The sequence below is a fragment of the Mustela nivalis genome (assembly GCF_964662115.1).
Source record: "Mustela nivalis genome assembly, chromosome: 3".
Classification (NCBI taxonomy): domain Eukaryota; kingdom Metazoa; phylum Chordata; class Mammalia; order Carnivora; family Mustelidae; genus Mustela; species Mustela nivalis.
Window position 1 is genome coordinate 33581442 of NC_139022.1, and position 27940 is coordinate 33609381.

Sequence of the window (27940 nt, forward strand, 5' to 3'; positions counted from 1 at the left end):
TGGACAAGAAATCAATTTTTTTTTTTTTTTAATTGGGAAACCAATGTAACAAACCTAGACTTATTGAAAATGAAATCAGTAACTAAGACTCTGCAGGCCTCATCCCCAGCCAGCACCAAGGCCTCTGCTTGGCCTGACCCCAGTTCCTCAAGCTCCCAAAAAGGACAACCAATTTGAGAAGATGAGGTCAAGCTCCAGGCTACTCTCCCCACAGTGCCAACTCCCTCCACCCCCACCCTCCATTGACACAAACATCCTGGATCAGCAGTCTGGGCCCAAGGAGGGTACAGTGAGGTTCCCGGGGTGGCAGGGAATGACAGCCACACCCCCACCTGCTCAAAAATCCCACGTTAGCAAAGGAAGACAGAAAAAAGACTGGCTTGCCCACCCGCTCCCCTCCCCCCAGCCACCCCAGACAACAGCCTCACATCCCTGATCAGTAACACTGTGATTCTGAGGTGCCAGTGGGGCTCCCAGTGGCTTTACCAGCCCCTGGATGATTACTGCAAAGAGCTCAGAGCCCAGGGGAGGGGGCAGGCACTGCCCTACCATCTGCTCAGTATCAGCCAGCCAAACTGCTGCCCTAAGCTTATGCTGGGGGGTGCCTGTAACCCCTCTCCCCTCCAGATAGCCACGGCTCGGAACCAGTCCTCCTGCCAGAGAAAAATCAGTTCCAGGAGGCCTTTTCTCCCCCAGCCTGGGAGGAAGGATGGCCTGTGAGGCCAGGGATGGCTACACCAGCTTCTTCGCTTCAAAGAAGCTTTTGAGGTGCCGCATCTGCCAGACACCAATGGCTACGAGGATGAGGGTCTGCAGAATGGACCACCACAGCACCCGCTGGTTGGTGCTCTCACTCGTTTGCCGGAAGCGCTCCTCTCGCCACTGTGGGAGGAGAAAGGAAGAGGGGCTTAAGGTTGCTGGGCCCCAGCTGGCACCACTGTAACTGGGAGGGGAACCCAGGGCCAGGCAGCTCCACTCAGCTTCAAGTACCTGCAAAGACCTGAAGAGACACCCCCCACCCGAGGACTGCATTCCTCCTCCCCTGCCAGAGGACCTCAGGGAACACACTCATTTAAGCCTGTCTTCTCTGGTCCCCTCCCCTGGTCCCCTCGTGGAGCCTCGGGCAGAGGTAAAGTAGCTGCAGTATCACCCCATCAGAGAGAGCCGTCCTCTAGCACTCAGGAGTGGACATGCTCTCACCTCTCTGCCCAGGTCTCCCCAGCTGCTCCTTGAGGACTGTGGGCACAAGCTGCAAACTGGTGGCCCAGTGAGGACATCTGGCATGCACGTGTTTTACAAATATTTAAAACCCAGGAAAAATCCACATAGCTTCTCTTTAAACCCAGGTCTAGAATACCTGCAAGGCTGCCCTCAGCTGACAATTAAGAGGTCCCTGAGGCTTAAACACATAACAGTCCTTATGGTCACAGAGCCACTCATGGTCCCATCCTGGCTCCCCAACACAACGGAGTTTGAAATAGCTGCTCCTGGAAGCACCTGGAGCCACGGAATTAACACCCAAGGTATTAGCATCGATCCCTCCTTTTGTCACTGTGCATGTGTCATTGTGATTTAGAGCAGTAACAGCCTCTTAAGAACCTATCTCCTTGGTTACAAACAGGAGTTAGTGGTACCCACCCTGCCTTTTAGACTTGGCAGAGCAGCACAGACATGTGAATCCCTTGGGTTTCATAATGAAACCCAAGTTTGACCTGCATGCAACTTCTGGATGTGCCAGGGGAAGGTACCTGGGATGAAGCCCACCCAGAAGGACCTGCCCGACATACCCGTTGGTAGTTCTGCTCTTTCTGGATCTGCTCTACCTGCTCCACCAGCTGTCTCACTCGGAGCTGCAACTCACTCAGTTTGTCTTTGGCCGCAATTTCTGCATAGTCGTTGGCGTGCTCCCCTACCTGGATGTCCAGGTGAACTCTCTGGGGACAGACAAGGAAAAGAAGAAATGAGGCAGCCCTGTTCCATTGTCCTGCCAGAGATGAGCAGCTGGTCCTCCACAGTGTCTGGCCCTATGCAGCTCTGGGAAAACAGGCAAGAATCAGTTTAGCGGAGCCTTGGACCAAGGCACACACAAGGAGTTCAGCAACCGTGCCGGGATGTTCACTGGAAACCCAGAATTTTTAGGAAACACAAATCCGACATACTCATCTCACACCCAAAGCACCTCCAAGTCTCCAGGCCTGAGCTGGGTCTAGAACCTGAAAGCTACGAATCCCACGTGGTTCCACTCACCAACATGCCTCCAGCAAAAAGAGAGAACTTGGTGGAATTGGAGTGAAGACAGATCTGGTGTTCGCCAGGGGTATGGGAGGTGAAAGTGAACCGGCCTTCAGAGCCATACTGTCTGGCCAGGATGACCTGGAGAGAAAAGCCTTCAGTGAGTGTTACAGGCGGAAAAGGGCCAGAAGGAAACAGAGCTTCACGCTCTGAGTGCCTGAAAGTTGGCAAACAGAGTCCTAAGCACCTCACAACACGACAAGGTCCAGAGAGCTGCTCTGCAGCAGTTGCCAAAAGCCTGTATCAGAACTTTCTGGGGAAGGTGTGAAGGGTCTGAGACAGAGCCGACATGTGACTGCTCTTGGGAAGAAGGGCTCTTTATTCAGAGCTCCTGCCATTTCCGCTCTTTTGGTCTGGTTCTTCTTTGAAACGAAAGGTGACAACTAAGGATTTTTGTTTTTCTTTGGCTTTAATGTCCTTACTTGTCGAAATTAAAAGCTGCTCCCTCGTTTTGGGAAGCACCCCGTTCTGGGACATCCTCAAGTCTAGATGTCACGGCATCACAGTGACCGGAATTCTCTGACGGCCAGCACCACAATTTATCCACCAACCACGCCTACCAGACAGGTGAGTTAACATCTCACAGGCCAGGAAAACCGCGGCGGCTCGGGGCCGGGAAGGGGCTCCGCCGAGTCGGGCAGCAGTCGGGAAGAAGCTGAGAGGAGCCGCTAGCCAGCCCCGCAGCGGCCCAACTGTGGCCTCGAGCGCAAATCCGGGATTTTCTCTCCAGCACCCAGCTATGCTCGGCAGTGGAGCGGCTGCGGCGAGCAGGAGGGGGAAGAACCAGCACCTGCCGGGTCTGGCGGGGAAAGGCAGAGCGGAGGGCTCGACGGGGCTCAGGGGCCGGCTCACCTTGTCCTCTGGGTCCTTCACCTCCACGAACATGCCAAGGCCGGGGGTGGCCGGCTGGTACTCCTCCCGCTGCTTGTCATACAGCTGCGTCCGGTAGTTTCCTGGAGGAAGTGGGGCGAACCCAGGTCAGAGGAGCGCGAGGTGGTGTGGAGTCGGACCCCGCCAGGACGCGGCGAGACCCGCTGCTCCCCGCTCCGGCCGAGCGGACTCTCCCGCGCCCACCGCCCTAAGACCAAGGTCTTGTTCCAAACTCTCCCCTTCCACCCGCACCTATAACCATGGTCTCGTCCGGAATCTCCTCAATAAAGCACTTCTTTTCGGTCTCCCCGATGTGGAAGTAAAGCGCGCCTCCGCGGGCCGCAAAACACAGCAGCAACAGGAAGGCCCGAATCACCGTGCCCAGTCCCGCTCCCCTCCGGGGCCCGACGACCCTCACGCCCTGCTCTGCAGCCATCTTGCCCCACCTGCCGGCGCAAGCGCAGCCGGCGGCGCCACGTAGCCCTGCCGCCGCCGCCCCGGGGCCTGCCGGGACAGCGAGTTCCACAGGCTGGACTACAAGTCCCGAGATGCCCCGCGGCCACGGCGAGGCAGTATCTGATTGGAGAGTCGCTTCTGCCTGCAACCTAATTGCGCCCTCAGAATTGAAACCTCTGCGTTGATCGCGGTGGCTCCGGCGGCTGCTAGTGTTTATCACCTGTTTACAGATGCTGCCAGTCCCGCAGTTTGTGGTCGCAGAATGAATTATGGCCAGATACGGGATTGAAACCGAGGATCCCTCACTTGATATTTCTGCGTGCGACACTCTGGGCTTCTATTTTTAAAAACCGAACTTTGAAAAAAATGACAGCAGAAGTGCACCAACTTACCTTTGGGGTAAAAAATAAAAGAAGCCTGGGAGACCTCCTTTACCACTTCTTTGCCATCTCCAAATTCATCCACTCCTAGATCTGGTCTGATCCGGTCTGTATGGTCCCAAGCATCCCTCCCCCCATCCCCCGCCCCGCCTCCGTCCCCGCATCGGCCCCAGACATCATCCGCCCCGGCCTTTCTGCACAGCTCGCCCGAGGTGGCTCCTCTCTGGAACGTCGTTCGGTGCCTCAGTGGTCCGCAGGTGAAGGACTATCAGTTGGGGTCTTGAGGGCAGAGGTCTGGGTGTGACCTTCCTGTCCTTCCTGTATTTTATCCATATCCCGGTGTATTTTGGAAGCTCTTCGGAATTGGCAGTTTCTGATTGTGCTACTTCAGGGTTTCATAGAAGTTGGAGGTTTTCTCTCTAATTTGGGTTCTCTTTTTTGTTTCGTTGGGTCTTGGGGAGGGAAATTTAATGAGGATGTGTTGACATTTCCCCCTCATTGGACGTCTTTACCTTATTTTTCTTAAAAGCAACAATATAACATCATCTTGTTTCATACCTTAGTTTTTTAACCATTCCTGTGATGAAAGTGGTTAAGATTTCTTTCCCCTAATCATTTGCTTTCATATATATTGCTGCAATAAAAAACTCCGTTCCTTTGTTTCTTTAAAAAAGCATTACTGTAGGACACTGTGTGTGTGTGTGTGTTATAAATTGCCCTTTCAATCATACCAATTTACAGTCTCATAGGCAGAGTGTTTTGGGGCTTACTTCCGCACACCCTGGACAAAGGTTCTCAATCTTTTTAGTCTTGCAAAATAATTGAATGAAAAGTTGTATTTCACTATTCTCTTAATTTTATTTCCTTGGATATGGAGCAATTTTTTATTGGTCATTTGTTTTCTTCTGTGAATTACAGCTTGTGTTTTTCTTAGTGCTATTTTTAAAAATCTGTCTCTTTTATTTATTTATTTTTTTTTTTTAAAGATTTTATTTATTTATTTGAAAGACGGAGATCACAAGTAGGCAGAGAGGCAGGCAGAGAGAGAGAGAGAGGGAAGCAGGCTTCCTGCGGAGCAGGGAGCCCGATGCGGGGCTCGATCCCAGGACCCTGAGATCATGACCCGAGCCAAAGGCAGCAGCCCAAACCACTGAGCCACCCAGGCGCCCCAAAATCTGTCTCTTTTAAAAAATATTTTTTTTTATTTGACAAAGAGAGGGAATACAAGCAGGGGGAGTGAGAGAGGGAGAAACAGGCTTCCTGTGGGCCTCGATGCCAGGACCCTGGGATCATGACCTGAGCGGAAGGAAGCACCTAACAACTGAGCCCCACCCAGGCACCCATTTATTTATTTATTTATTTATTTATTTATTTATTTATTTATTTCTTCCTTTCTTTCTTAAGATTTTATTTGATTGTCAGAGAGAGAGAATACACACAAGCAGGCAGAGAGGCAGGCAGAGAGAGAGGAGGAAGCAGGCTCCCTGCCAAGCAAGGAGCCCGATGCGGGACTTGATCCCAGGACCCTAGGATCATGACCTGAGCTGAAGGCATCAGCTTAACCTACTGAGCCACCCAGGTATCCCAGGCACCCATTTCTTGGTGCTATTATAACTACATCCTACTAGTGCTGATGTCACCACCATTCGGGATTCACAAATGATTACCGAATTAACATATGATAACATTTTATAATAGACATTTTTAGTATTTTTATTTTTTAAAAAAATTTATTTATTTATTTGACAGACAGAGATCACAAGTAGGCAGAGAGGCAGGCAGAGAGAGGGAGAGAGAGGTAAGCAGGCTCTCCACTGAGCAGAGAAACTGATGCGGGGCTCGATCCCAGGACCCTGAAATCATGACCTGAGCAGAAGGCAGAGGCTTAACCCACTGAGCCACCCTGGCAACCCTTTAGTATTTTTTAAAATTAAACGTTTTACATTGAGATAATTATAGATTTACATGCAGTTGTAGAAACAATGCAGAGTGATTTAGTGAACCCTTTACCCAGCTTCTTCCATGGTAACATTTTGCCCAAATAAATGCAATGTTACAACCAGGATATTGACATTGATACAGTCAAGACACAGAACATTTCCTTCACCATATGGATCCCCCATGTTGTGTATTCAAGACATACCCACTTCCCTATTCCTTCCCCGTCTCCTTAACCTCAGACAAGTAATCTATGTTTTCCATTTCTATAATTTTGTCATTTCAAGAATGTTATATGAATGAAACCATACAGTATGTAACCTTTTGAGATTGACTTTTTTCACTCAGTTAATTATCTGGAGATTTAATCAGCTTATTGCTTACATCAATAATTATAGCAATAAAGTAGCCATAACATGCAATGTGTACAGCCATAATTTGATATCAACCACAAAAAAGGGGTGAGAATAGAGCTATTAAAGGAGCAGAGATTTTTTTCTGTTATTGAAGGTAAACTGGTATAAATTCAAATTAGAATGTTTAACTTTAGAATATTAACTGTAACATGGTAACCACAAAGAAAATATCTGTAAAATATACAGAAAAGGAAATGGGAAAGGAATTTAAGTGTTTCACAACTAGGGACACCTGGGTGGCACAGTTGGTTGGACGACTGCCTTAGGCTCAGGTCATGATCCCGGAGTGCCAGGATCGAGTCCCGCATCGGGCTCCTGGCTCCATAGGGAGTCTGCTTCTCCCTCTGACCTTCTCCTCGCTCATGCTCTCTCTCACTGTCTCTCTCTCTCAAATAAATAAATAAAATCTTTAAAAAAAATAAATGTTTCACAACTAAAAAATTAACTAAATGCAAAAGAAGATAGTAAAAGTAAATAGTAGAAGAGTAAAAAATTAACTAAATGCAAAAGAAGGTAGCAAGAGTAGAGGGACCAAAATAAAAGCTATAAGGAAATAGAAAACAAATAGCAAAATGACAGAAGTTAAGTCCCTCCTTCTGGTAATTACTTAGTTAATATTTTTTAGAGGGAGCACACACAAAAGTTGGGAGGGAGCTCAGCTCTGAGCCCCCATCCCTACCTCCTTCTCCATTTGCCTAATTCCTTTTTATCCTATTAAGACAGGTTCAGCAGCATTGTCTTATTTGTTTCCTTCTTCTGGGTGCTTTGACAATGCCTCTATTGCAGTGTTAACCACATTGAATTGCAATAGTTCATTCACAAGCAAGGTGCTCCCAGCCTGATAGCCTTAGGAGATAAGGATATGGCCTCCTGCTTCAGATTTATCTCTGGTGCTCCCCACAGCCTAGCAAAGAACTAGCAACAGCCTCAGTATGCAGTTGATGTTTGCTTGGAGAAAGGGAAGAGGGAGGAAAGAGAGAAAGGAAAGAGTATGGAGGGAAAAGGAGAGAGAGGCGTGAAAATGAAAGAGAAGATGGGAGAAGAAGGAAACAGTGAAGGAGAGAGAGAAGAGGAGAGGAGGAAGGCAGAGGGAAGCAAGCAAGGAAGAAGTGGGGGGAGAGGGAAGAATGGTAATGATGACATGTAATTATAGGAAAAGCCAAAATCTCCATACTCTACGTCTGGTTTTCTTGTGATGTCTCCTCCTGATTATTTCCACAAGGCATCCTGACCTGGGCATAGTAAGGATGGAATGTTCTGTGCATAAAATCAGAGTCAACAGATTAGGAAATGGTTGCCATTGAAAGATAGTTTCTTACCCATAGTTTCCAAGACAAGTGACTGTACTGCACCACTCAAGGGCTACAGGGGACAGCGCCTGAGAGGGGAAAGCAGGCTCCCCACTGAGTAGAGAGCCTGATGCGGGGCTTGATCCCAGGACCCTGAGACCATGACCTGAGCAGAAGGCAGAGGTTTAACCCACTGAGCCATCCAGGTGCCCCAATCTTTGTGTATTTCACAGAGACACAGACACACACACACACACACAGCGCCAGGGTCTGTCCGGGGGTAGAGAGTGACAGGAAAGCATGGGTAGAAGCCTTTAATGTATCTTTATGGGAAGGAATGGGAGGTGCAGGGAGCAAGTGAGCAGGTTTAGGATTGACTAGTTGGAATAATTTCAACAGGCTCCACTTCTTTTTTTAAAAAGGTTTTTGTGTATTTCTTTTTTTTAATTTTTAAAAAAGATTTATTTATTTGACACACAGAGAAAGATCACAAGTAGGCAGAGAGACAGACAGAGAGAGAGGGGAAAGCAGGCTCCCCACTGAGCAGAGAGCCTGATGCGGGGCTTGATCCCAGGACCCTGAGACCATGACCTGAGCAGAAGGCAGAGGTTTAACCCACTGAGCCATCCAGGTGCCCCAATCTTTGTGTATTTCACAGAGACACAGACACAGACACACACACACACACACACACACACACACACACACACCAGCAGGAGGAGCTGCAGAGGGTGAGGGAGAAGGAGAAGAAGCAGCAAGCTCCCAGTTCAGCAAGGAATCTGATTGGGTGCTCAATTCCAGGACCCTGAGATCATGACCTGAGCCAAAGGCAGACGCTTAACCGACTGAGCCACCCAGGTGTCCCTGATTCAGGATTTCTTAAAAAAGTTTTTAAATTATAAATTATATCAAATCTACCACTGTATGAGTGGAAATTAAGTCTTTATGCAATTTTATATGCTGTAATATTTCTTCAAATAAATCTCTCCTTTAAAAAAAAACCTAAGTCTGAGGTCTTCGGTGAACCACAGATGAGGCAAGTAGATGTACCACCACAGTGTCTTCTTTGAATGTCACAAATGGCACCCAGGTTCAGTGATCTTGGCAGTCATTGTGGAATGAGATTTTTGCTAAGTGGGAGGATCCCAGAAGGGTGGGTTCACTGCTCTTATGTTCCTAGTCTTGTTATTGGTCAGAAACAGTTGTTCTTCTTTCCTCCTTCCTTCCTTCCTCCTTCCTTCCTTTCAGGGGGGGAGAGAGAGAGAGTGTGTGTGCATGCCTGAGAACATGAGGGTGGGGGAGGGGCAGAGGGAGTGGGAAAAGCAGACTCCCCACTGAGTGCAGAGCCCCCCTCCCTGCCCACCTCCATGAGGCCCTATACAAGAACTCTGAGCCCAGGACCCCAGCCAAAGTCAGATGCTTAACTGACAGCCACCCAGCTCCACCCCCACCCCCGGTTGTTCTGTTTTAACAAAACACTTGTGCTACTTGGACAGTCATGTCCAACTCCTTCCTAATGTCTGGGTTCTGTGCCTTGAAATCTCACCGGTGTACTATATCCTTACATACATGTAGCTGCAAGCATTTTCCACTTTTTTTTTTTTTTAAAGATTTTATTTATTTATTTGAAAGACGGAGATCACAAGTAGGCAGAGAGGCAGGCAGAGAGAGAGAGAGAGGGAAGCAGGCTTCCTGCGGAGCAGGGAGCCCGATGCAGGGCTCGATCCCAGGACCCTGAGATCATGACCCGAGCCAAAGGCAGCAGCCCAAACCACTGAGCCACCCAGGCGCCCCGCATTTTCCACTTTTGACCCTTTCGGAGGTTCCTGTGAGTAGTCTGGCCAATGGATCACTGCCATGCAAGAGTGGTATTCACAGTGTGGTGTGGGTGCTGGTACTGGTTCATGTTGGTTATAGGTCTGCTTCGAGGTTAAGTGCAGATATTGAGTTAAGTGTTTAGGAATTTTTACAGAAATTTAATATTGATGTGATATCCAGATACACGATTAGTTTCATTTTTTTAATTGTATTTTATAGGAGTATTGGCTTGTGAGGGATTGCAAATTTTATTAAAAACAAAACAGAGGGGCGCCTGGGTGGCTCAGTGGGTTAAGCCGCTGCCTTCGGCTCAGGTCATGATCTCAGGGTCCTGGGATCGAGTCCCCTTCTCTCACTCTCTCTCTGCCTGCCTCTCTGCCTACTTGTAATCTCTGTCTGTCAAATAAATAAATAAATAAAATCTTTAAAAAAACAAAACAAAACAAAACAAAAACAGAGCCTAAGCTTTACTCTAAGTGGTGGTACTGGTCTGGAGAGGACTGACGGATCAGGACCACGGACAGCACCTCTGTCTCCCAAGCCTGCTTTCTACCTCTGCTCCCACCTCTGGCTAACTCCCTTGGTGAACCATTGGCTCTCAGATCCAACAGATGCTTTCCAGCTTTTGTCTTATTTGACCTTTCTAAAGTATGACTTTTGTTAACATCCGAATCTTTCATTTTTGTTTAATGATCATTCCCAGTGAAGAAATAAAAAACGCTCCCCTAGGATTGCCAATGAACTACACCACTAAAATGAGGGGACCATTCCTGGTAACTAAAAAACACATTGTCAATCTTTTTTTTTTTTTTTAAGACTTTATTTATTTATTTGACACAGAGAGAGAGAGAGTGAGCACAAGCAGGGGGAGTGGAAGGCAAAGGGAGAGGGAGAAGCATGTGGGCCTCAATCTGAGGACCCTGGAATCGTGACCTGAGCTGAAGGCAGACGCTTAGCTGACTGAGACACCCAATACCCCCATATTGTCAATCTTAACTTCCTGTACTGATTTTATACACACACACACACACCACCACCACCACCACCACCACCATCATCATCATCATCACATATTTGCTGAATAAACGGACGAGTACCTCTTACTGCCAGGCACCAGGTGGTGGAAGACTTCATCCCATTACCTGAGTTGGGCTACAGCTTTCTGTTGAAGTGTTTGGGTCCACACTGTTCTACCCAGGGCACTGTGAACTTTTGATTTGCTTTTTCTGGGTCCCCATTTTGTCATGTTGGCTTCATCCTCCCACCCCGTTCAGTTGTGTACCCCTACACTTTTCCAGTGGCTTGCTTGCCATCTTCTCTTCCCTCCAGGCTCACCAGTGCAGAGAAAAATACGCTGGATGAAGGGCTCCCCTGTTCAAGCAGGCTTGGCACCTCCTGCGCCCTCAGATTCAGCCCAATTGCCTCCTCCCTCCACGTTCCTATAACTTTTCTTCCCCCAGTCCCTTAACTGGTCTGGCTGCTAGGCAATGCTACGTCCCCCTGCCTAAATTGCTCTTGTTCCCCGCGCTCAGGGAGATTTTAACCATCCTTCAAGGCTTGAGTCAAATCTAATCCCTTCCATGAAAACCGTGACATCTCCTCCTCCCCTTCTTGAATTACTGCTTCAGACTCGAAACCCCACGGGCCTTCTCATTCCGTCTCACCATGTCACCTCCTTTCCCCAATCAATCCTAAACTCTTCGAGGTTCAAGTCCAAGTAATAAACTTCCCATTATCCCCATTCTTTCCGCACACATCTGGGGTGGCTGCCCTGTAAGTTGCAGAGGGCAAGCCCCCCCCCCCCCCCAGGCTGTTACCTCAAACAGGAAGAAGAGCCAATAGCACCTATGCCTCCACAAGTTTCTCGCGGAGCAAGCGAAGCGGGGCCTGGGTTGAGAGGGGGCTCTCGGGGCCCCTTCGCTGCGTGGGTCGGCAGGAATGCGCCGGGGGCGGGGCCGCGCGGCGGCTCCCGGGAGTTGTAGTCCGCGAGCGCGTTCGCAGTCTCCGCAGGCTCCGCGCGGAGACCCGTGGACTCGCCTGCGAAGGTGGCGGGGGCCTGTGGGGCTCGAGGAGCTGGGCCCGGGTCTGGCCCCGGGCAGGGATGGAGCAGAGCGCGAGCAACCGGTATGGCCTGCCGCTGCTGCTAGGGCAGCTGCTGGCGCTTATGGGCTACGGGGGCGCCTTCTACCTCGAGGTCCGCGAGCTGGAAGAGAAGTGCTTCATCCAGGAGATCCCCGATGGTACCGTGGTCATAGGTGCGCGCGCCGGCCTTTCCGGCCTTGCGCTCCCTGCACCCAGAGTCCTGAGAGGGGAGGGGAATAGGGCTCCGTGGCACCATCTCAGATCCCACCTCCCCTCCCCTGCCGGGGGCGGGGGTGGGCTGGGGGGTCGGTAATGGGTGGACAGCAGTCTGGCCAAGGCATCCTCTCTCTTGCCTGTGCGGGGGACAGGGGGCACCGAGTCTGATGCAGACTCTAACGAGGGCAGAGAAGTGGTGCTGGAGAAGGGAGGAGAGGCAGAGCGCCATGGTCAGCTTCCTCAGATTCGAGATCTTCCTGTCCCCCCACCCCCACCCTGGACCACCAGGTCTGAGTCAGGGGGATGGATGGGAATGCGCCTCTGTTGCCTCTCCATTAGGTAACTACAAGACTGAGCTATACGACCCTGCTATGGAAAAGTACCAGCCCTCCCCACAGTGGATCAATTTGTTCGTGTTTGTGAAGGACCCCGAGAATAAGGTGAGGCAGGCCTTTACTCCTTGCAGCACCCCCGAGGTCCCAGCATCAATGTGTGGCCTTCTCTGGTCCCTCATTTCTCACTGAAGGATGTTTCCTGACAGGCAGGTTAGCTCAAGGAGGGCCATGGTCTTTGCAATCCTGTATTCTGTATCAATGACGTTGGCATATGGGAATTTCCAGCCAAACCTATCCCATTTTCCTTGCACCCACCCCTCGGGCCTGCGGGGGTCTGCACCTGGGATTCTCCTGAAATCATCTCCTGGAAGCAGGTACACGGCTAACTTGTGCTCACTGAAGGCTGCTTCCTCTAGAACCTCCTGGCCCGGCAGTACGGCCCTCAGGGAAGCTTCACCTTCACCTCTCAGTCTCCAGGAGAGCACCAGATCTGCCTCCACCTCGAGTCCATCCGGTTCGCCCTCTTCTACGATGGCAAGCTGGTGAGTGTGGCAGGCGGGAGGTCCACTGTCCCCAGGCGTTCCCCTTCTCAGCCTCTATAGAGTGAGAAGGGTGTGGTGGGTGGTGCCTATTGAGTAGGGCTGGGACTTTACCTCAAGTGTGCATCCCAAGAATCGGTCCTGAGGATGAAAGGACACCTGAGGAGGGAGTCACTCAGACTTAAAATGCTCCCTTGGCTCCAGGCCATCCCTAGGATAAAGACCAGGCTTCGTAACAGGAGGTTTAGAGCTATTCTGCATCTGAGCGCTTCTGGGCTCTACAATGTCACCTCCCAATTCAAAACTTCTAGTAAACTGCCTGGCTCAGAGTCACAGCTCTACTTCTCTGCACATGTTGTCCCATCGTTGGGGATACTCCACACAAGCCAGGTCCTGGTCTGGTGTCTGGACCCCCAGAGCAGGGCCAGTCACCGGGTCAGTGTGTAAGGAATGGAACTCCCAGTGTCAGGCCCAGCCGGGGTGTAGAAGCTAGATTTCTGGCAGGTTCATGGAGGTGAGCTCCCTGACTCCCCCCTCCTGGGTTCCCCATTCCAGGCCATTCACTTGGACATGCAGTTGGGTGAACACACCAATGATTATGCAGAATTTGCGGCCAAGGACAAGCTGACCCAGCTGCATCTGCGCCTACAGCAGCTTGTGGAACAGGTGGAGTTGATCCAGAAGGAGCAGGAGTACCAGAGGGTGAGGGGCTGGCTTGGGCCAGCTGGGATAGGGTAAAATGTGTGACCTCTTGGGAAGTGGCTCTTCCAGCTCTGCCCCCAGAGGGCGCTCTAGACAGGCATCTTTTCCCTTCTCTCCTCCCACAGTGGCGAGAGGAGCGCTTCCGGCAGACAAGCGAGAGCACCAACCAACAGGTGCTGTGGTGGTCCATTCTGCAGACCCTCATCCTGGTTGCCACCGGTGTCTGGCAGATGCGGCACCTCAAGAGTTTCTTTAAAGCCAAGAAGCTGGTGTAGGTGGGCCCCAGAAACCTAGCCCCAACTCATTCCCTTTCTCTTAACTGATGGCAAGTGGCCTGCCCTGGTGTATTTCCTGACTTCGGATTCCCCCAACCCCATGGGGCTTGGGACTGGGGATGGGGGGTGGGTGGGGGGGGTGGGATCCAGCCATGGGGGATGGGGACAGAGGACCTCTTTGAACTGTTTTCTCTGCTGGCACTTGGGAGAGGATGGGTTTCCCGCCAGCCACTTGTCTGGGGAGCTGCAGGATTCTCTGGGGCTCTGGGCTGCTGAGGAGGAAGGGGAGGATGCCCCCATCCCCCATGGCTAACCCGGATATATTGTCCCAAGATGGAGAGAATTAAGAGTGTCTATAAACTGCCAACTTTCTGACCTGAACATTTATTGCCTCCACTCTGCAATTCATTCTGGTGTTTTGTTTCTAACCATATATTAACATTAAGTTTCTGCAAGCATTTGGTGGGACTGATCCCAAAATGGACAGGGTGAAGAAAGCTTGTTCTCCAAAAGCCTTAGCAACCTGTGGAGCCCTTTCGAGAAAAGTCCAGTTTGGGCCCATCTTATGGGTAACCTGAGTGCTTGTGCTGATCCTGTGCCTCTCTGTGGGGCTCCGGTTCCCACACGTGCTCTTCCACTGTTTTTTTCCAGGCAGTCAGACAGGCACCTCTGTTTTCATACTACTCTTCAACCAACCTGTGTCTCTCTTTATGATGTCCCAGGTTGATTTTTTTTTCAGGATATGCTTTCTTTTCTTTCCTTTTTTTTTTTAAATAGGATTTCAAGTAACTGTTTCCATTAGAGTCAGCATCTTGTTAACTCAACTGTGACAGGCACACACGGGTGTTGATAACCAGGCATCTAGGTACCCAGTACTTCTGCCTCATCTGAACTCTGCTGGTTGCCCTGTTGGGAGTCATCTCACATGTGAATCTGACATTTTCTGTGATAAGGAAATTCACTGGCTGGCACCCTCAACAAAATGAAGTCCAACTCCTCAAGGCTAAGGATGTCAATAAAGGGAGACTCCCCATGAGGAGGGGGATATGGCAACAGCCCAAGCACTTGGCCCCTGAGACAGACACATCCTCCCCTAGGATACGCTTGTGGGACGCTGCAAGCCTCGGGTATTTGCTCATTAGTGGATGTGGTCCTGACTGGCTTCTGGAAAGTATGAGTGGACAGAACTGAAGGCTGGGGGTTGGGGGAAACCACTGGAGAGTAACCTCTGACCAAAGTATGTGATCTTAGGGCCCAATACCCTTATCTGATGGGGTATGTGTGTGTGTCGGGGAGGGGGGTGCTCTGCTCTCTTTCATAGAAGAAGCAAAATGATCCAGAAAGGCACATTCTCGCACATGTCTGATACCAAATGAGGCAGGGCTCAAACAACAGGTAAAGGTGGTATGTGCTTCTGAGAAGGATATGCGCCAAAAATGACATGATATAGCACTGGCCTAGTCTAGGTGGTCAGAGAAGGGTGCTTTTTAGAATTGAATTTGTGATGAGGAATCAGCTGGGGGACGTGTGTTCTGGCTAGAAGGAGTGGCACATATTGAAGCCCTAAAGAAAAAAAAAAAAAAAAAAAAGGCAATTTGAGAAACCAAAAGAAAGTCACTCTATCATAATCCGGACACTAAGAGAGACCACAGGACAGATCTGGTATTTGCTGGGGGTATGGGAAGTGCAAATGAACCTGCCTTCAGAGCCATACTGCCCACCCAATATGACCTAGGGAAGGGGCTTCAGCAAGTGTTGGGGGGGAGGTGAAGCTGGAAGGGCTTCATGCTCTCAGTGCCTAAAAACTGGCAGAGTCCTAAGCACCTCACAACATGACAAGGTCCAGAGAACTGCTCTGCAGCAGTTGCCAAAAGCCTGCCTGAGAACTTTCTGGGGTAGGGGTGAAGGGTCTGAGACAGAGCCGACATGTGACTGCTCTTGGGAAGAGCTGTCACATGTCGAAAGCTCTTTATTCGGAGCTTTTATTTATTTCACATGTGAAAGCTCTTTATTCAGAGCTCCTGCCATTTCCGCTCTTTTGATCTGGTTCTTCTTTGAAACGAAAGGTGACAACTAAGGATTTTTGTTTTTCTTTGGCTTTAATGTCCTTACTTGTCGAAATTAAAAGCTGCTCCCTCGTTTTGGGAAGCACCCCGTTCTGGGACATCCTCAAGTCTAGATGTCACGGCATCACAGTGACCGGAATTCTCTGACGGCCAGCACCACAATTTATCCACCAACCACGCCTACCAGACAGGTGAGTTAACATCTCACAGGCCAGGAAAACCGCGGCGGCTCGGGGCCGGGAAGGGGCTCCGCCGAGTCGGGCAGCAGTCGGGAAGAAGCTGAGAGGAGCCGCTAGCCAGCCCCGCAGCGGCCCAACTGTGGCCTCGAGCGCAAATCCGGGATTTTCTCTCCAGCACCCAGCTATGCTCGGCAGTGGAGCGGCTGCGGCGAGCAGGAGGGGGAAGAACCAGCACCTGCCGGGTCTGGCGGGGAAAGGCAGAGCGGAGGGCTCGGCGGGGCTCAGGGGCCGGCTCACCTTGTCCTCTGGGTCCTTCACCTCCACGAACATGCCAAGGCCGGGGGTGGCCGGCTGGTACTCCTCCCGCTGCTTGTCATACAGCTGCGTCCGGTAGTTTCCTGGAGGAAGTGGGGCGAACCCAGGTCAGAGGAGCGCGAGGTGGTGTGGAGTCGGGCCCCGCCAGGACGCGGCGAGACCCGCTGCTCCCCGCTCGGGCAGAGCGGACTCTCCCGCGCCGCCCGCCCTAAGACCAAGGTCTTGTTCCAAACTCTCCCCTTCCACCCGCACCTATAACCATGGTCTCGTCCGGAATCTCCTCAATAAAGCACTTCTTTTCGGTCTCCCCGATGTGGAAGTAAAGCGCGCCTCCGCGGGCCGCAAAACACTCCTCCCAGACCAGCTCTGCAGCCGCCCTGCATTTGTCCCCAAGCCGAAGACGGCGGCAGCACGTGACCTTGACGCAGCCGCTGGGCGTGCCGGGAGGACGAGTTCCACTGACTGGACTACAAGTCCCGAGATGCCCTCGGCTCCAGCGCAACAGTACCTGATTAGGGGGCGGGTTCCGCTGGCAATAGAGTTGGGGAGTTGGGGAATTGAAAGCTTTCCGTTGATTGTCGTGGTGGCCAGCGAATGGTAGTGATGATTAGCTTTTTACGGATGCTAGAAGTATGTTTGTGTCGTATGTTATGCCGTGTGCTTGTGGTGGCAGAGTGAATTATGGGCAGATACAGGTTTAAAACCGAGGATCCCTGACTTTTCTCCACGTGTCTGCATTTACACTTTGGGCTTGCTTCCATTTTAAAAAACTGAACTTTGAGGGGGGTCTGAGTGGCTCAGTGGGTTAAGCGTCAGGCTCTTGATTTCAGCTCAGGTTTTGATCTCCCAGGTCCTGAGTTTGAAAAAGCAAAATGCAGGGGCGCCTAGATGGCTTCCTCAATTAAGCACCCCCTCCCGATTTCTGCTGAGGTCATGATCTCAGGGTCATTGGATTGAGCACCCGTCCCACTGGGGTACCAGGCGGAGTCCGCTTGAGATTCCCTTTCTGTATCCTTCTGCCCTCTCCCCGCCGCTCGGCGCCAAGTTCGCGCAAGCTTTCTTTCTCTAGGATAAACAAACAAACAACAACAACAACAACGACAACAAAAAACCAAAAACCAAAAAAAAAAAAAAAAAAAAAAAAAAAAAAAAAAAAAAAAGAAGAAGAAGAAGAAGAAAAAGAAAAAGAAAAAGAAAAGAAAAAACCAAAAAACCCTCTGAACTTTGAAAAAGTGACACAAATGGTGCGCCAACTTACTTTGGCGGGAGGAAAAAAAAAAAAAAAGCCCAGGAGACTCACTTTACCTTTTTTGCTCTCCAAAACCCATCCACTCCTAGATCTGGTCTGTATCGTCCCAGGCATCCCCGCACAGCATCAGCACCAGACATCATCCACATGGGCTTTGCTGCAGGAGCTGGGCGGTGGTGGCTCCTCTCCAGGCAGGGTTTGGTGCCCTAGTGGCCCGCAGGTATAGGAGTATTGGTGGGGGTCTTGGGGACAGTCGCCTGTTTTGGAGGGCTCTGTGCTCAGTGTGAGATCAACAGAGGGTCTGTGTCTGCCCTTCCAGGATTTTATACAAATTCCAGTGTATTTGGCAGCTCTTGGAACTTAGCAGTTTCTGACTGTGCCACCTAAAGGCTTCGGAAAAATTGGAGGTTTTCTCTATAATATGGGTTCTCTTTGTGGTTTCGTTTGGTCTTCGGGAGTGAAGTTTAATGAGAATGTGTTGACATCTCCCCCTCATTGGAAGTCTTTAGTTCATTTTTCCTAACAGTAACAATGAAACATCATTTTGGTTCATACAGCACCTTATTTTTAACCATTCCTGTAATGAAAATGGTTAAGATTTCTTTCCCTCAATTATTTTTTTCAGTGATCCATCTGTTTATTTTGGAGAGAGAGAGAGAAGACGTGTGCGTGGGTGTGCACAGGCAGGTGAGGGGCTGAGGAAGAAGAGAAGGTTAAGCAGACTCCCTGCTGAGCACAGAGCCCAATGTGGAGCTCCATCTCACTACCCTGACGTCACAACCTGAGCTGAAACCAAGAGTCAGTGGCTTAACTGTGCCACCTAGGCATCCCCCACTTCATTATTTGCTCTTATGTATATTACTGCAATAGCAATTTGTGTTCATTTTCTAAAAATGCATTACTGTAGGACATGTAGGACTCTTTGATAAGAGAACACAAAATTCCCCTTTCACAATTTGTACCAATTATAGTTTCACCAGCAGTGTACTATAGTGCTTAATTTCCACACTTTGGTCAAATATTCTCCACCTTTTTAATCTTTGCAAAAGATTAGGTCTTTTGCAAATCTTCAAAAGATGTAACCTTTTAACAGAATCTTTAAAAGAGTTTATCTTTTGCAAAGATTAAAACGTGGATGAAAAGTTGTATTTCCTTTTATTTTCCATTTATTTCCTTTCCTTCCTATCCTTTTCATTTTTATCTCCTCAGATGCTGAGGGTTTCTTCTTGGTCATTTGATTTCTTCTGTGAATTGCTGGTTGTGTTGTTCTTTTTTTTTTTTTTTCTTAAGATTTTCATTTATTTATTTAAGAGAGTGAGAGGGAGAAGCAGACTCTGCTATCTAGAGAGCCTGACCCCATCTCAGGACCCTGAGATCATGACCTGAGCTAAGGCAGACTCTTAACTGACTGAGCCACCCAGACACCCCTGGTTGTGTTTTTCTTTTCTTTTCTTTTTTTAAAAGATTTTATTTATTAGACAGAGAGAGACAGTGAGAGAGGGAACACAAGCAGAGGGAGTGGGAGAGGGAGAAGCAGGCTTCCCGCCGAGTAGGGAGCCTGATGTGGGGCTCCATCCCAGAACCCTGGGATCATGACCTGAGTTGAAGGCAGACTCTTAACCAAATGAGCCACCCAGGAGTCCCTGGTTGTGTTTTTCTTAGTGCTTTTATAACTACATGCTGATGTCCCCACTATTCAGAATTAACAAATGGCTCTAGAATTAATAAATGATAACATTTTATAATAGAAGTTTCTAGTATTTTTAAAATTGAACTTTTTATGTTGAGATAATTATAGATTCACATGCAGTTGTAAGAAACAATACAGAGAGAATCAGTGTACCCATTATGTTTCCCCTATGGTAACATCTTGCCCACGTATAATACAATATCACAACCAGACTATTGACATTGATACAGTCAAGACATTCCATCACCACAGGGATCCCTCATGTTGACTTATTATACCCACACTTTACCTCCCCGTTCCTTCACTCCATCTTTCACCCTAGACAGCAAGTAATCTGTGCTCTCCATTTCTTTTCTTTTTTTTTTTTTTTAGATTTTTTTTTTTTAATTTATTTGTCAGAGAGAGAGCGAGCGAGAGTGAGCACAGGCAGATAGAGTGGAAGGCAGAGTCAGAGGGAGAAGCAGGCTCCCCGCGGAGCAAGGAGCCCGATGCGGGACTCGATCCCAGGACGCTGGGATCCTGACCTGAGCCGAAGGCAGCTGCTTAACCAACTGAGCCACCCAGGCGTCCCTGTGCTCTCCATTTCTATAACTTTGTCATATCAAGAATGTTATATAAGTATAATCACTCAGTGACTCAGTTCACTCAGTGAACCTTTTGAGATTCACTTTTTCCATTCAGTATAATTCTCTGGATATTTATGCAATTTATTGAGTGTTTCCACAGCTTCTTTTTATAGTAAGGAGTAACTATTGCACACAATATATAGAGATATAATTCTGAGATACCCACAACTGAAAGGGTAACAACTGAGCTGTTAAAGGAGCAGAGATTTTGCGTTTTACTGAAGGTAAAGTGGTATACATTCAGATTAGTGTGTTATAACTGTAAGATGGTAGATATCATTCCTATAGTAACCACATAGAAAATAACCATAGGGGGCACCTGGGTGGCTCAGTGGGTTAAGAGTCTGTCTTCAGCTCAGGTCATGATCTCAGGGTCCTGGGATCAAGCCCCATGTTGGGCTCTCTGCTCAGCAGGGAGCCTGCTTCCCCCTCTCTCTTTGCCTGCCTCTCTGTCTACTTGTGATCTGTCTGCCAGATGAATAAATAAAATCTTAAAAAAATAGCCACAGAATATATACTAAAGGAAATGAGAAAGGAATTTAAATGTTTCACTACTAAAAAATTAACTAAATGCAAGAAGACAGTAAAGGCAAGACATGAGGGACAAAAAAAGCTATAAAGCAAACAGAAAACTAATAGCAAAATGACAGAAGTAAGTCCCTCCTTATCAGTAATTACTTTAAATTTAAGTGGATTAAACTCTCCAGTGAAAAGGTAAAGATTGGCAAAACTGGTAAAAGCCATGACCCAAGTATATGTTGTCTATGTACAGGAGACTTGTTTTAGATCCAGACACACAAGTGAAAGAATGGAAAAGGCTATTCCACACAAACAGTAATCAGAAGAGAGCAGGGAGACTGTACTAGTATCAGACAAAATAGACTTTAAATCAGAAAAGGTTACAAGATATGGTAATGGCACAAAGAGAGACACATAAATCTATGGAACAGGATAGAGAGCCCAGAAATAAACCCCACTTATATGGTCATTTAATCTATAGCAAAGGAGGTAAGAATATATGATGGGGAAAAGATAGTCTTTTCAATATATGGTATTGGGATAACTGGCAGCTATAGGCAAAAAAAGAAACTGGATCATTTTCTTACACCATACACAAAATAAAGTCAAATTGGATTAAAGACCTAAATATAAGACCTAAAATCATAAAATTTCTAAAGGATGATATAGGCAGAAATCTCTTGGGCATTGGCCTTGGAAACATATTTATGGAAGGAAATGGAAGGTAAAGGAAACAAAAGCAATAATGAACTGCTGGGGGGCACCTGGGTGGCTTAGTGGGTTAAGCCTCTGCCTTCGGCTCAGGTCATGATCTCGGGGTCCTGGGATCGAGTCCCGCATCAGGCTCTCTGCTTGGTGGGGAGCCTGCTTCCTCCTCTCTCTCTCTCTGCTTGCCTCTCTGCCTGCTTGGTCTCTCTCTGTCAAATAAATAAATAAATCTTTAAAAAAAAAAAAAGAACTGCTGGGACCATGTCAAACTAAGAAGTTTTTTGCACATCAGAGGAAACCATCAACAAAATGCACAGGCAACCTACTGAATGGGAGGAAACATTTACAAATTATATATCTTATAAGGTCTTAATTTCCAAAATATATGAAGAACTCATACAATTCAACAGCAAAAAACCCCCACAAAAAAACCACCCCCCTAAACAATCTGATTAAAAAATAGAGAACCTGAATAGACATTTTTCCAAAGAAGACATACAGATGGGCAACAGACTCATGAGAAGATGTTCAACATTACTCAAGATCTAGGAAATGCAAAACAAAATCACAATGACATATCACCTCACAGCAGTCAGAATGGCTAGATTCAAAAAGACAAGAAAAAACAAATGTTGGTGAGGATGTGGAGAAAAAGGAACTCTTGTGCACTGTTGGAGGGAATGTAAATTGATGCACCACTGTGGAAAACAGCATGGAGGTTCCTCAAAAAGTTGAAAATAGAACTACCCTATGACCCAGCAATTGCACTACTGGACATTTACCCTAAAGGTACAAACATAGTGATCCAAAGGGGCACGTGCACCCGAATGTTTATAGCAGCAATGTCTACGATAGCCAAACTATGGAAAGAACCTAGATGTCCATCAACAGATGAATGGATAAATGAATGGAGAATATATATATATATATATATATATATACATATATATTGCAGCCATCAAAAGAAATGAAATCTTGCTATTTGCGACGATGTGGATGGAGCTAGAGGGTATCATGCTTAGTGAAATAAGTCAATCAGAGAAAGACAACTATCATATGATCTCCCTGATAGGAGGAAGTGGCGATGCAACATGGGGGGTTAGGGGGGTAGGAGAAGAATAAATGAAACTAGAGGGGATCGGGAGAGAGACAAACCATAAGTGACTTTTTTTTTTCTCATTAAACTTTTGTTTTAATGGGTCTCAAAATTCTGTGACAGATTTTTGGTCAAGTTGTTTCCATTAAAAAGTACTGATTTTAAAAACTAATAACTTAAAACTGCCACACACACACACAAAAAAACAAATGGTCCACAAAACAGTCTCCTTTCCTTCTGAAGGTTTTACGATGCATTGTTATCATTAACCAGTCTTTTACTATTAAACTTAAATGGCCAATTGACACAAACAGTTCTGAGACCGTTCTTCCACCACTGATTAAGACTGGGGTGGCAGGTATTGGGGATAATATTCATTTAGCCTTCTGAGCTTTCTGGGCAGACTTGGTGACCTTGCCAGCTCCAGCTGCCTTCTTGTCCACTGCTTTGATGACACCCACAGCAACTGTCTGTCTCATGTCACAAACAGTGAAACGGCCCAGAGGAGGATAGTCAGAGAAGTTCTCAACACACATAGGCTTGCCAGGAACCATATCAACAATGTCAGCGTCACCAGATTTCAAGACCTTGGGACCATCTTCCAGCTTTTTTCCAGAACGACGATCTATCTTCTCCTTCAGCTCAGCAAACTTGCAAGCAATGTGAGCTGTGTGACAATCCAGCACAGGTGCATATCCAATTTGGCCTGGATGGTTCAGGATAATCACCTGAGCTGTGAAGCCAGCTGCTTCCATTGGTGGGTCTTTTTTGCTGTCACCAGCCACATTGCCACGACGAACATCATTGACAGATATGTTCTTGACATTGAAGCCCACATTGTCCCCAGGAAGGGCCTCACTCAAAGCTTCATGGTGCATTTCAACAGACTTGACTTCAGTTGTAACATTGACTGGAGCAAAAGTGACCACCATGCCAGGCTTAAGAACACCAGTCTCCACTCGGCCCACAGGGACAGTACCAATACCACCAATTTTGCAGACGTCCTGGAGAGGCAGACGCAAGGGCTTGTCAGTTGGACGAGTTGGTGGCAGAATGCAATCCAGAGCTTCAAGCAGTGTGGTTCCACTGGTATTCCCATCTTTACGGGTGACTTTCCATCCCTTGAACCAAGGCATATTAGCACTTGGCTCCAGCATGTTGTCACCATTCCAACCAGAAATTGGCACAAATGCTACTGTGTCGGGGTTGTAGCCAATTTTCTTAATGTAGGTGCTGACTTCCTTAACGATTTCCTCGTATCTCTTCTGGCTGTAGGGTGGCTCAGTGGAATCCATTTTGTTAACACCAACAATTAGTTGTTTTACACCCAGTGTGTAAGCCAGAAGGGCATGCTCACGGGTCTGCCTGTTCTTGGAAATACAGGCTTCAAATTCACCAACACCAGCAGCAACAATCAGGACAGCACAGTCAGCCTGGGATGTGCCTGTAATCATGTTTTTGATAAAGTCTCTGTGTCCTGGAGCATCAATGATGGTCACGTAATACTTGCTGGTCTCAAATTTCCACAGGGAGATATCAATGGTGATACCAGCCAGCTTTCAGTTTATCCAAGACCCAGGCATACTTGAAGGAGCCTTTTCCCATCTCAGCAGCCTCCTTCTCGAATTTTTCGATAGTTCTTTTGTCGATCCCACCACATTTGTAGATCAGATGACCAGTAGTGGTAGACTTGCCCGAATCTGTGTGTCTGATGACAACAATGTTGATATGAGTCTTTTCCTTCCCCATTCTGGTTTAGGATGAGCGGTGGTTTTCACGACACCTGTGTTCTGGCAGCAAACTCATTATGAAAAAGCCATAAGTGACTCTTAATCTCACAAAACAAACTGAGGGTTGCTGGGGGGAGGGGAGGTCAGGAGAGGGGGCTGGGGTTATGGGCATTGGGGAGGGTATGTGCTATGGTGAGTGCTGGGAAGTGTGTAAACCTGGCGATTCACAGACCTGTACCCCTGGGGATAAAAATACATTATATGTTTTTTTTTAAAAAATAAAAAATAAAGATTAAAAAAAAAAAAAAAGGCAACCTACAGACAAAACAACAACAACAACAAAAAACCAAACCAGACCAAAAAAGGACTGCCATACAGGCCAGAGGTACCTGGATGGCTCAGTTGGTTAAGCATCTGCATTTGGCTCAGGTCATGGTCCCAGGGTCCTGGGATTGAGCCCGCGCTGGGTTTCCTGCTCAGCCAGGAATCTCCTTGTCCCTCTTCCTTTCCCTCTGCCCCTCTCCTTGTTTGTACACACATGTTCTCTCTTTCTCTCTCTCAAATAAATAAATAAAGTCTCAAAAAGAAAAAAGAAAGAAAGAAAGAAAGAACTTACTGTGCAGTCCATAATTCCATTGTTGGGTGCCCAAAGAAAATGAAAACACTTTTTTGAAAAGATATGTGTACCTCTGTATTCATCGAACTGTTATGTACAATGCCAAGACATGGAAGAAACCTGTGTCCATCTATAGACAATGGATAAAGAAGAAGTGGTATCTATCTATCTATCTTCATATATATTCATATATATGTGAATATCACTCAGTCTTAAAAAAAAGAATGCAATCTGTGATAACATAGATGGACCTAGAGGATATTATGCTAAGTGAGGTAAGTCAGACAGAGAAAGATACAATATGATTTCACTTATATGTGGAATCTTTTGTTAAAAAGAGATTTTATTTATGTATTTATTTGAGAGAGAGATAGAGAGAGAGAAAGAGAGAGCATGAGTGAGGAGAAGGGCAGAGGGAGAGGGAAAAGCAGACTCCTTGCTGAGCGGGGAGCCCCATGTGGGGTTTGAATCCAGGACCCTGCGATCATGACCTGAGCCAAAGGCAGACGATCCACCAACTGAGCCATTCAGGTGTCCCTTAAAGATTTTATTTATAAGAGAGAGAGGGAGAGAGAGAGAGAGATCTTGTGCATGAGTTGGGGGAGGGGCAGAGGGAGAGAGAGAGTGAGAATCCCAAGGAGGCTCTATACCCAACATGGAGTCTGACTCAGGGCTTGATCTCACAATGCCAAGATCATGACCTGAGCTGAAATCAAGACTTAGAGATGCTTGATTGATTGAGTCATCCAGGTGCCCCTGTAATAAGTCTTTAAATCAGGTAGTGTTGGTCCTCAAACTTTTTTTTCTGTTTCCATATTCTTTTGGCCATTCTAGTGCATTTCAGTATGAAGAATCAACTCGTTAATTTAAAAAAAAAACCTGCTAGGGGATGTCTGGGGGGCTCAGTCCATTAAGTGTCTGACTCTTGATTTTGGTTCAGGTCATGATCTCAGAGGTCTGGGATTGAGCCTTCCTTATCCATTGTCTATCGATGGACACAGGTTGCTTCCATGTCTTAGCATTGTACATAACGGCTCGATCAATACAAAGGTACGTGTCAGGCTCTGTGCTCAGTGGGGAGTTGGTTCGAGGATTCTCTCTGTCTCTCTCCCCCTGCCCCTGCTCTCTCTCTGAAATAAATAAATCTTAAAAAAAACAAGGAGAGAGAAAAAATATGCTGGGATTGTGATAGGGATTGTGTTGAATTTGTAGACCAAGGTGAGGAAAACTGATATATATATTTTTAATTTTTAGATTTTATTTATTTATTTGATAGAGAGAGAGAGCGAGAGAGAGAGTGCGCAAGCGAGTGAGCATGAGTGGGGTGGGGGAGGGGTAGAGGGAGAGGGAGAAGTAGGCTCCCGGATGAGCAGGGAGCCTGATGAAGGATTTGATCCCTGGACCCTGGAATCATGACCTGAGTGGAAGGAGATGTTTAACCAACTGTGCCACCCAGGCGCCAACAACTGATATCTTTTTTTTTTTTTTAAGATTTTATTTATTTATTTATTTATTTATTTATTTGACAGACAGAGATCACAAGTAGGCAGAGAGGCAGGCAGAGAGAGAGGAGGAAGCAGGCTCCCTGATGAGCAGAGAGCCAGATGCGGGGCTCGATCCCAGCACTCTGGGCAGAGGCTTTAACCCACTGAGCCACCCAGGCGCCCCAACAACTGATATCTTAACGTTATTGAGTTTTCTGGTTTCTGAATACTGTATACCTTTTTGTTCATGTAGATCTTTAATTTTTCTGAGCATGTTCTTATGTAGTTTTTGGTTGTTTAAATCAATCAATTAGCATCAGATAATTCAGTTTCTTTATTGTACATGTTTTGCTACTTATTTGCGGTTAATTACAGTGAAAAAATGGAGACAACAGGAAAGTGACACATACCACTTCAACTCACTATGCATTTGCCAGAGCTAATGGTATGTTCCCACCCAGCTCTAAGGGGGCCAGGAAATACAGTTCTGTTATCCATCTGGAAAGGAAGAAAACCAGAAATATTGGGTGACCATCACTGAAGACTATTATAATACCCTTTGTGGCTATCCAACAGCCATTCTCCATCCTTTATTACTTGCCAAGAGAACCCCAGTCCTGTTTACTCTCTTCTGGGTGATATCTGCTTTAGGAAAGACGGGACCTCTCATGGCAATCCCATTCCTTCCTTTTTGGGACTAGGACATTAACCATGTTCTGGGTAAGAGATGTAAGGATGTCTATTTCTGGAGCTTCTGGGAAGGTTTTTCTCTCTCTCTTAAAAGAAGACATCAGACAAAGGGCACTTATCTTTGGTGGCGAGTTATGATGTGATTACTTTAGAGCTGCAACCAAGATGGGGAGTGGTGGACACTAAAGATGACAGAATGGTAAGCTGGACAGATGCTGGAGGATTGAAGGCATTGGTGTGCCATGTTGAAATGATTGGTCCTGGAACCACCCTACTGGTAGACTTCTTGTTAGAAGACAAGAAATGTCCTTCCTTTGGGCCTTTTTTGGGCTTGGGTTTTCTGTCAGGTGAACTGAGAAGCATCTAAATATACCAAACAGCTGAGTCATGAGTTGGGAATTGTGGTAAGAACTTCATCTGTGTAAAAGTAATGTAATCGCATTTCATCCCCATAAGAACACTGTGCCCTAGGTGTTATCATATCCTTTTTGTGGGTAGAGAGATTAAATCATTGCATGAGGCCACACAACTTTAAGTGGTAAAAAGAAGGACAAAAGCTTTTGGTCTAGTCTATGCAAAGAATAACTTGACATCATTTGTGAATATTGTATACCTTCCCTACTTTCATTTTTCTCTGAAGCATATGTAAAAAGTAGAATTGCAGTGTTTCACCCCAAGAACTCAGAAATTTTCGGGGGTATGGGAAAATACCAGAGAATGTAGAGCTGATTAACCTTATGATTTAGTGTTATCTAACTTTAGGTAAGTATTCTCTTTTTTTTTTAAAAGATTTTATTCATTTATTTGAGAGAGATAGCGAGAGAGAGAGAGCATGAGTTGGGGGGGAGTGCAGGGGAGAGGGAGAAGCAAGCTCCCCGCTGAGCAGGGAGTCTAATGTGTGGCTCAATCCCTAGACCCCGAGATCACCACCCAAGCTGGGGCAGACGTCCCATGGACTGAGCCACCCAGGTGCCCCAAGTATTTTTTTTTTTTTAATTTGGATGAATGTGTTCTATACATCAGCATCAGCAATACAAGCATTTAGTTATTCATTTAAAAGGAAAGGAAATGAATGACAGGGTGCCTGGTGGCTCAGTCAGTATCTGCAATTCTTGATCTTGGGGTTGGGAGTTCCAGCCCCATGTTGGGTGCAGAGATTACTGAGAAAAATAAATAGACCTAAAAAAACCCCCCCACACACACAAAAAGAAAGAGTGAAAAAAGGAACACAGCATGAAGTCAATGCTTGATACTTATATATTATAACATAGTCACAACCATCCTATGAGTATTTTTTTTTAAAGATTCTAATTATTAGGGAGAGAGAAAGAGAGAGAGAGCGAGCGCACAAGCAGGGTGAGAGG

At 47.2% G+C, this 27940-nt stretch overlaps 2 protein-coding genes, 1 long non-coding RNA gene and 1 pseudogene across 5 annotated transcripts; 1 reads left to right on the forward strand and 3 right to left on the reverse strand.

Annotated features, from left to right (window-relative positions):
• Nucleotides 1-3680, reverse strand: TMED9 (transmembrane p24 trafficking protein 9). The gene is made up of 5 exons (XM_082723681.1): nt 3415-3680; nt 3145-3245; nt 2248-2373; nt 1788-1934; nt 1-882 (listed from the first exon to the last, which is right to left on the reverse strand). Exons 1-5 carry the CDS (start codon nt 3596-3598, stop codon nt 733-735), a joined length of 708 nt encoding a protein of 235 aa, XP_082579807.1. The 5' UTR covers nt 3599-3680; the 3' UTR covers nt 1-732.
• A 6582-nt stretch (nt 3681-10262) lies between these two features.
• On the forward strand, nt 10263-13989 carry LOC309861108 (transmembrane emp24 domain-containing protein 9-like). 2 transcript variants are annotated; one of them, XM_082723682.1, is made up of 5 exons: nt 10263-11714; nt 12097-12197; nt 12509-12634; nt 13187-13333; nt 13459-13989. In XM_082723682.1, the coding sequence occupies exons 1-5, from the start codon at nt 11561-11563 to the stop codon at nt 13606-13608; spliced, it is 678 nt and encodes a 225-aa protein (XP_082579808.1). In that variant the 5' UTR covers nt 10263-11560; the 3' UTR covers nt 13609-13989. The 2 variants fall into 2 exon arrangements, with proteins under 2 accessions (XP_082579808.1, XP_082579809.1); XM_082723683.1 differs by having other exon boundaries at nt 10263-11699.
• Nucleotides 11743-16517, reverse strand: LOC309861114. The gene is made up of 3 exons (XR_014309757.1): nt 16421-16517; nt 16151-16251; nt 11743-11761 (listed from the first exon to the last, which is right to left on the reverse strand). It is a non-coding gene; the product is annotated as an uncharacterized lncRNA (long non-coding RNA).
• Nucleotides 16518-22139: 5622 nt separating this feature from the next.
• LOC309861088 (elongation factor 1-alpha 1 pseudogene) lies at nt 22140-23866 on the reverse strand (annotated as a pseudogene). Its single transcript has one exon. The product of its transcript is annotated as an elongation factor 1-alpha 1 pseudogene (transcript).
• Between the last annotated feature and the right edge of the window lie 4074 nt (nt 23867-27940).